The following is a 9,498-nucleotide window of genomic DNA, read 5'->3' as shown; positions in this document are numbered from 1 at the left end:
AGCTAACAACTGTTGCCAATCTTTTTTTCTTTTATTCTTCTCCCCAAAGCCCCCAGTACATAGTTGTATATTTTTTAGCTGTGGTTCCTTCTAGTTGTGGCATGTAGGATGCCACCTCAGCATGGCCTGATGAGCGGTGCCATGTCCACGCACAGGATCCGAACCAGTGAAATCCTGGACCACTGAAGCAGAGCGCGTGGACTTAACCACTCACCATGGGGCCGGCTCCCTGGAAGTCTTCTATGTTAATGGCCAGCATTTACTAGTCCTGACTTAAATGCTTTACAGCCATCATCCGATTTAATCTTTACGATAACTCCTTGGACCTGGAGATATGATTTATCTCGTGCAGTTGAGGAAACTGAGGCTTAAAGGTTCAGTGACTTATTAAGGATTATACAGCTGAAAGGGTATCAGATCTAGAATATATATCCTGGATATTTAGTTCCAAAGAAAGTGCTTGTCATCACTCTGGTATATTTCTTCTCTATATGATAAATACATGATTTCATTGTGCCCAAAATGGAGCTTTTCTCCATAACAAAATTATCTGAAGTTGGAGCACGCATGGGAATTTGTATGGCACAGTTTAAAAGATGACAATTGTATTGTCTCATTTTGTGCATCAATTGCCCATGAAAGCACACATATTTAAACCATAAGTTTAATGCATCATTTCCAATTACAATATGGATTTCTAAAGATATATTCCTGGAAATGTCCAAGATCATATTAGGTCCAGCAAAGGATGGTTCAACAGAAATAGAAACAAGTTAAAAAATTCAATTGCTTTTGGAGATAAACCAAGGAAATACCCTATAGGGAAGGAAGAAAAGGTGAATTTTAAAAGTTGAGCATCACTGTTTTCTAATTGCCTTGAGTCCTCTCTGTTCTGCTTGAATCCAATGAGAGTATTTTCCACTCCTCTATTCCTAAGACTATAAATGAGTAGATTCAGCATGGGGATCATGACAGTGTGAAAAACAGGAGCCACTTGATTCTTTCCCAAGGTTTAGGACTTGCTTGCTTTTAAGTAAGTAAAAAACATAGTTCCATAGAAGATGGTGACTCTCAGGAGATAGGAGGCAAAAGTAGAGAAAGCTTTTCACTCCCAAATTTGAAGTAATTTTCAGGATAGTAGATGGAATGGACACATAGGACACAGACATTGTGATGAGATACCATTAGGGTGGAGCCAGTGACAACGAATATCACGATTCCAACATCATGTGAGTCAGTGCAGGACAGGGCTAAAATGGGGCATTTATCACAGAAAAAGTGATAGATTACATTGGAGACACAGGAATGCAATCTGCTCATGCAAAGTGCATTAACAAACGAATCCACAGAATGAATCAAATAGGACCCAAAGATAAGGGAGGATCAGAGTCTTGTAGACATAACATCTGGGTAGTATAGAGGATTGCAGAGAGCTACCTAGTGATCATAGACCATTTAGGACAGAAGAAAAGACTCACTGGCACATAAGAAGACAAAAAAGTACATCTGAGGGATGGGCCCGTGGTACAGTGGGTAGGTTCACACGTTCCACTTCGCCAGCTCAGGGTTCACTGGTTTGGATTCTGGGTGTGGACATGGCATTGCTTTGCAAGCCATGTTGTGGTAGGTGTCCCACATGTAAAGTAGAGGAAGATGGGCACGGATGTTAGATCATGGTCAGTCTTCCTCAGCAAAAAGAGAAGTGTTGGCAGCAGATGTTAGCACAGGGCTAATCTTCCTCAAAAAAAAATAAAAAAGAAGAAAAAAATTCAAACATTTTCTATCATAACAACATTACTTATTTGTTAAAACTCACTTGTTCCAGAAATCAATCTTTGCCATTCCAACAAATATTTATCATTTCATCCTCTAATTTCCAAAGACTTATTATCTCATGGCTTGGGTTAGTCTATATCAGATATTTTAAATTAAGATTGAATCAGAAAACCTTTTCAATATATTTTGACCCTTGCAAACAAAAGATCTCAAATTTAATTTTAAAGACAATGCATATGCTTTGGGCACAGTAACTCACATAAGGATCTGGCTTTTTACCCAAGAAAAGTTAGATCATTAAATTAATTTTATCATAGGCTTTATCATATAACCCAGAATATGTGAAAAGTAAGGTTCTGATATCAAAAACATATTTGGGAAACACAGCTATTTTTTTTTCAATTTTTTGCTGAGGAATATTTGCCCTGAGCTAACATCTGTGCCAATCTTCCTCTATTGTGCATATGGGTTGCCACCACAGCATGGCCATCAACAAGTGGTATAGATCCACGCCCAGGAACTGAACCCTGTGCCACTGAAGCAGAGCATGCTGACCTAGGCCACTAGGCCATGGGGCCAGTCCTGGCTAAAAAATTTTTAAGGAAAGCTTTCTTTACTGCCAGATTTGTAGGAATATATAATACATTAATATGCTTTGGGAATTTCCAATAAAAAATGAATATAGAGCATATTTCACATTAATTTGACAATTGAGTCTATTTTCACTGAACGTTAATGAATATGGTGTTCCACAATTCATGCTTCGGGAATAATACTTCCCTGATATTGAATAAAGCATGACAAAAATTCCCTCTTGCAGTTTATATGGGCTTGGATCTCTACCCTTAACTATCAGTGTGATGTAAATTAAATTATTTAACGCAATTCAAAAACTGGAAACCATGCTAAAAGATAGCTTTGATTATATTCATTTTACTGAACATCAGAGGTTAAAAAGAATGGTCACTTTTTACCACATTAAGCTGTGATTTCATATCTAACTCTGTTTCCTCGCCTATTAGTTTCATCTATAAACCCTCCTCAAGAGGTAGTTATAAGAATTAAACAAGAAAATATGTGAAACCTATTTGTCATACCATAGATATTATTTAAATGTTTACTGTATATTCAAAGTAAGACAAATAAGGAAAATAGAGACTGGACTATTTGTTGACATACTGGATAAACAGCACATGACTAAAGTAATTTTTTGCATCTTTGCTTTTTTTTGGATTAGTTTTGTTTGGGTTAGCTTTGCCTTGATTGACCTTGTTTCATTCTGTCTTATTCCTGAGGAAGATTCGCCCTGAGCTAACATCTGTTGCCAGTCTTCCCCTATTTTGTATGTGAGCTGCTGCCACAGCATGGCCACTGACAGATGAGTGGTGTAGGTCCACGCCCAGGAAGTGAACACAGGCTGCTGAAGTAGAACAGGCTGAACTTAACCACTAGGCCACTGGGGCTGTCCTAACTGACTTTGTTTTTAAACAAAACAATTTGTTACTTTGAAGATGAGTTTACTCTTTATTTCGCTGATCTCATATTTGTTTCTTTGATTTTCACTTAACAAATGCTAATTTTCATCTGGACTGCCTTTCATGTCATTTTTCTTTTGCTGTAAAGTCAGTCATGTGCAATAAATTAATCTTTGAGTTTAAAAATTGTCTCTTTAATGGAGTCACAGTCCATTCACAGCACGTATTGAGAGTTGCTGGTCTTGAAAACCCAAGAAGGAATTTTATGATTCTTTTGCTAGAACATATAATTATAACATCTGCCTCGTGTTGAGAGGAAGCTTGGCCCTTTCTCTTAGTTTCCTGACTGTGTTTATATTTCATCCAGGGCCTTTGGAGGATGGAATCTCCTGTGATTCTGTAAATACTAGATTTAATTAAAGGAACTAAAGAGAGGTCTGGGGAAAGCAAGGCCCAAGAAGTATCTTTCCCAATTGCAGTAATTCATGTATTTGGCCCTTTCTCAGTTTTAGAGAAAATTGTTGTATATCTTCTTGTCTCACCTATATGAGGGTCTACAAGGAAAAACTGAATTATTAAAAATGAACAATGGAGTTTACAATTATGACACATAATTTAATTATACATACATATTATACATATATTTTTAGTTTTAAACAGTGCTAAATTCCATTTGTTGATGACCATGTGCTTCTACATCATTATTGGTATCAATTATGGAATATATATACATATTTAAATGTGAGATAACACAAAAGAAGTGGGAGCAGTTACTGAATAGAATTCAGGTGTGTGTGTATGCGTGTGTTTTCATAGCCTGGATTGCCTATGAATATTAGGGGTAATTTAGCCACTATTATTTCTAATCATTATTCGATATTATTTCATGAAATATTCTGATTGATTTATAGGTGGACCAGAATAATTAAAGAAATTGTCCAAGTTTGAACACTAAGAAGTGGTAGAAAATAATTTTAATACAATGATTGATGTAAAAATCAGTATTCATTTTACTATTTATGCCATGCAGCCTTTTAATATTGACAAACCAAGGAGTGAACAAAATAATGAAGGAATTTGAAAACATATTGCATGAAGAATAGTGGAAAAGATATGAAATATCCAGTGTGGAAAAAAAACAGGATCGTATTCTAGCAAAACTTAATATCCAAAGAGACTTAGAATGAAGAGAGAGAATAAGTGAATTCTAAGATTTCATAAAACATATCTAAGACTGATATAAGCTTACATCTTGCTTACATTGAAAAAATGTCATTATTTCATTGGTAAAATTTAATAAATTCTGGTTTTATAGGGGAAGGTAGACAGTGATTAGAGAATTTTTAGAATATTCTCTATCAGATTAGAGTTTAGATGGGATGGCTATATGATCCTTAGATGTCTATGATTCTGCGAGTTTGAATTTTTCCACTGGCCACATTAGACCAAGGACAACTGAATATTGTCATCAAAGTTGGGTCAAGGTAATCACTATGTGCTCACAACACACGAGCACATATCAAATCTTAGGAACATAATTCATTGCATTGGCTCATGGGTCTCAATAAGTATCAAACATAATCATGATGCAAATGTAGCCAGGAGCAGTCCAGATGATACCAGCAACTTATTTTCCTGATGAGTTAGGTCAATTTCCAAATTACAACCTGCAAGGCTACACACGTGAAATAAAAATTGACACATACTTGATAGAGATTCTCTGTGAGCTAAGAGGAAAGTTATGTGAGATACATATCTACTGAGTTCTGATTTCTCCAAGTGTTGATGTTGAACAATAACCAATTTTTTGTACTAGGTGAAGGGACTGGAGCTACATTGCCTGTTGTCAAAATTAGTTTCCTAAAATTTTACATAACAATTGTTGGAATAGCATTAGATATTTCATTGATGAAGTCTTCATTTATTTCCTATTGATAAATTATATCTACCATTTAAGCACTTTTGGAATCTGTTTAATTCAGCTTCATCTACTGTTTTTATTTTCCAATCTGTATCTTAGCAATCTGTCACACACTTTTATTTGCCTCAGAATTCTCAGAGAGGGATTTTTTTTCTCATTTAAGCATCCAGTTCCTGTTTATAGGACAATATAGTAGCTATTTGTTGGGATGTGCCAAAGGTCAGTAAGAGAAAAAAACAAAAATCATTTTTTCCCCATAAAATAACTCCCCTCATACACATATATATTTAATAAACTATGCTATTTTATCTGCATCCTGGGATGCCAGTCTCCTCTTTCATAGGGTGTATATTTTAACTGAATTTACAAAAAAATTATAAATAAGTTAATTTATTTTTCTTGAGTTTCAATGATCTTGCCTGTATAACATTCCCCTGTGTTTCACAGTCTAGGATATAAGATATTGAATGCTCTTAAAAATGGTAAAGGACTATATAAAACTAAATTTTCTTCTTCTTATTATTATTTTTTAAATTTTATTCTGAAAATGAAAACTTTCACACATGAATGCCTCATGCTTAAATGTCTCATACAGGTAGCCTTCAAATAATACGATAAATGATCTTGGAAAATCATGAAGGGCCATACAAATGTTATATGCTGTTCTTTGTGTTGGTGCTAGTGAGGTGGTTATTATACTTTCCTTCTGAAAAGTGAACTTCCATATGAATTTCTTTGTGTGAATGTCTAATATAATAAGCATTTCAATTTGCTACCTTCACTTATTTCACATTCCAATTTTCTGTTTTCAAAGATATTTGTCATTCATTTGCATCATTTTGGCTGTCACTGAGAAGAAAAAATAAAAGTCTAGCCTGTCATGTAAAAACATGAAATAATATTTAAAGGGCATTCCACAGCCTCATTATGCTGCTTAGCCTAGTTTCCTCTAGTCATTTCCATATTTAAAAAAACTTCAAAAATTAAATATAATTTTATTTGTAAATGAAGATATTCTCTAGAACACTGATTTTGTTTTCTAGGTAGGGCATTTAATTGAATTTAGGAAAAAGAGATCACTATGGAACAATCAGTATTTATGAGCCTGATTCTATCATTATGCCCCTGTATATAGAATTTGAATTGAAAGAAAAACAATAGGCTTCACATTTTCCCACCAAGATTACATAGTATAGGTTTTCTCCTACCTGGAATACCTACAGGGAATTTTTTGTTTAATGCCTAAAGAAGATGTTGGAAGATTCTTAAAGGAAAGAGGGAAATGAGTCTGATTATTAGTGATTCCCTAATTATCTTGGAGGCGTCCTTTCAAATAAAGTAAACTTCTTCAGGGTAAGCTTTCTCTGAGTAGTAGTGGCCCTTCTGTGTGAAGTGGTAACAAAACTGTGGTATTCCATCCTGTTCAATTTCATGTGTAGTAATGGACGCTGAGTCCAGGAATAAGGAAATGGTTCAGAGCAAACACTATGGGTGGAAAGGTAATCTAGAACCATGTTCTCTTTCTGACTAATTTTGAGTGTTTACTTTTATTTTGAAGAATATCTGATTATAAATAATCCAGGCTAATTTCAAGAACTTATGTCTGTCAGTTTTATTGGATAATTCAAATTCCATTACTTTTTGCTTTAAAAATATTTTACTTATCTTGTGCTAAATAGAAAGACTGAGTTAAGAAATATTTTACTATTTTTTAATTTTATGTTTGTATCTATTTGTGTCTATTTGTGTGTGTGTTTGAATACATATATGTATCTTTATTTCTACCCATATATAGATACGAAAGTGTCAATAATTGCCCAGAGGTAACTAATCTAAATCTTAGTATGGTTTTTAGGTTAGTTTACAAAATAAACAGCCATATGTACCATGATATTTTATTTTTTTAGAGCTTTTTCTTCCACTGTAAAACAGTGGGTCCAATTAAATAAACTCTAAGATTAATTCAGGCTCAATGTTTTAATAGATTCATATAGATATCATTATTCAAAGCACCTGTTTGTATACTGTTTTGGATCACAATATCCTGTGAAATTAACAAAGACTACATTTCATCTCCATAGCCCTTTTCACAGCATCTTTCACTTCCTTGTTCCTTAGGCTATAAATTAATGGATTTAACATAGGGATCACCAGGGTATAAAGCACAGATACCACCTTTTCTTGTTCTAAGGAATATTGGGAGCTTGGTTGAATGTAACTAAAGCTTATAGAGCCGTAGAATAAAATCACAGTGATTAGATGTGAAGCACATGTGGAGAAGGCTTTGTGTCTACCTGTTGCTGAGCAGATCCTCAGGATAGCAGCAATGATGAAGACGTAGGAAATCACCACAGTCAAGAAAGTGATCAAGGCAATAATGCCACTGAAGACTAAAAGCAACAATTCATTCATGGAGGTGTCAGAACATGACAGCTTCAACAACGGGGGAAGGTCACAGAAGAAGTGACTGATGACATTTGGCCCACAGAAAGACAATTTCACCAAACCAATTGTGTGTGTCAATGAGTTGATTAAGCCTCCTACACAAGATCCGATGACCAAGGCAACACAGACTATTTTAGTCATAGCCACAGTATAAAGTAAAGGGTTCACAATGGCCATATAGCGGTCATAAGCCATTGCTGCCAGCAAGAATCCCTCAGTGGTAAGGAGTGACACGAATAAAAAATATTGCACAATGCATGCAGAGAACGAGATTGTCTCACGTTCAATAAAAAAGTTCAGCAGCATTTTAGGTGCAAAGACTGAAGAATAGCAGGCATCAACAAATGACAGACAGCTAAGAAAATGATACATTGGTGTTTGGAGTTTGGGACTGATTTGAATGAGAAAAAGCATTCCTAGATTCCCCACCAAGGACATGTTATAGATCAGCAGGAACAACACAAAGAGGACCACTTTCAGTTCAGCACCATCTGTCAGTCCCAAAAGGATAAATTCAGTAACCAATGTAAAATTAACATCACCCATGTGTTTGTTTTTTCTTGGTACCTGTTAATGATAGGGAGATGGTGATATATGGAGAATAATCATGCTTCACTATCAAGACTATTTGGAATCTCTAGCTGTGCAAGTTGAGTTATTTACTTCTCTGCTCTGGCTGTTTTATCTCCAAAGTAGAATATTTTAACTAAGAAAGTTTCTAGTCTCTTCAAGCACTGTTTATTTTCCTGTTCCACAGTGAAATTCCATGCATGAAAAACAAAACCATTAGGGTCTTAGCCACAGGATGCATTCAAAATGCTGGTCTTAGTGTGAAGAACAAAACTTGAATGAATTTTACTCTAAAATCTGGAAAGAAAAGTCCAGTTTTTAAAGTACAATAACTGAAGTTGAAAATTTAATCTGTATTACCACTGAAGTTCTCTTTTAAACTTCTCACTTTGGATTTAATAGTAGTTAATGTCAAATATATCAAGATATAAGAATAAACTCTACTGTGGCATTTGATCCTGAGATATTCCACTTATGCCTTTATGTTTAGTTCATACTCCACATTATTTTAACTTGGGTGTTACAAAAGGAAAGGTCCTAACATCCAAAGATCTCTGAAGTCATCCTTAGAAATTAGCCAGAGGCATTGTCTTCTGAGAATAGTGCCCCTGGCAATGGAGGGGACAGGACACTATGAGCTGGAATACAAAACAGGGTGAACGGTAACTTATAATTGGCCTTTTATATCCAATAGAAACATCATACTCAGGAGACTCCAAAAACAGAGTCTTTATACTTTTCCTGAGATAAAGCAAAGCAAATTTATAAAAGTAAGGAAACCTCTAAAAGATACATTTACTTCTTCACAATATTTTGAGTGTTTTTTTGATGTTGCAACATATTTCTTAGAATATGCAATGTCTTTTCCACTTAATCAGTGCAAATTGGTTGATTATTACTACATTTTGTCTAAAAATTTAACTATATTCACATTTACATGAAAATAAAAACAAACAGTTTAAGCAATTCACATACTATAGCTTTATCTCTACAGAATAAACGATGATGTTTTTAGTGGCTTCATCATGCTTTCATCATGCTTTCACTTGGGAGACATTGCTGCCTGAGTACAGTAGGTAAAGCTCAGAAAAGAATAATATTGCAAGGTTACTGAAATAATAAGATAACTATGTTAGATCTAGAATATCTTCAGTGACAGGTGAGTAATCCTCTTGGGAATCCAGTTATGGCAGAGTGCAGTTCATCCTTTAGGAGAGAATATTGCAGTTGAATTAAAACATTAATTTTTCATTGTTTCAGTAGAAGTTGCATAACAATTTTGATACTAACGTAGAGAAAGAGATTGAAGTG

At 34.7% G+C, this 9,498-nt stretch overlaps 1 protein-coding gene and 1 pseudogene across 1 annotated transcript; both read right to left on the bottom strand.

The window, feature by feature from the left end:
• OR8AV1P (olfactory receptor family 8 subfamily AV member 1, pseudogene) lies at positions 869-1,506 on the bottom strand (annotated as a pseudogene).
• OR5J1 (olfactory receptor family 5 subfamily J member 1) lies at positions 7,225-8,163 on the bottom strand. The gene has a single exon (XM_001495206.4). It carries the CDS (start codon positions 8,161-8,163, stop codon positions 7,225-7,227), a length of 939 nt encoding a protein of 312 aa, XP_001495256.4.
• Positions 8,164-9,498: the final 1,335 nt, after the last annotated feature.

Source organism: Equus caballus, chromosome 12 (assembly GCF_041296265.1).
Source record: "Equus caballus isolate H_3958 breed thoroughbred chromosome 12, TB-T2T, whole genome shotgun sequence".
In the NCBI taxonomy this organism is placed as follows: Eukaryota; Metazoa; Chordata; class Mammalia; order Perissodactyla; family Equidae; genus Equus; species Equus caballus.
This window is presented reverse-complemented; position numbering and strand designations above follow the sequence as displayed.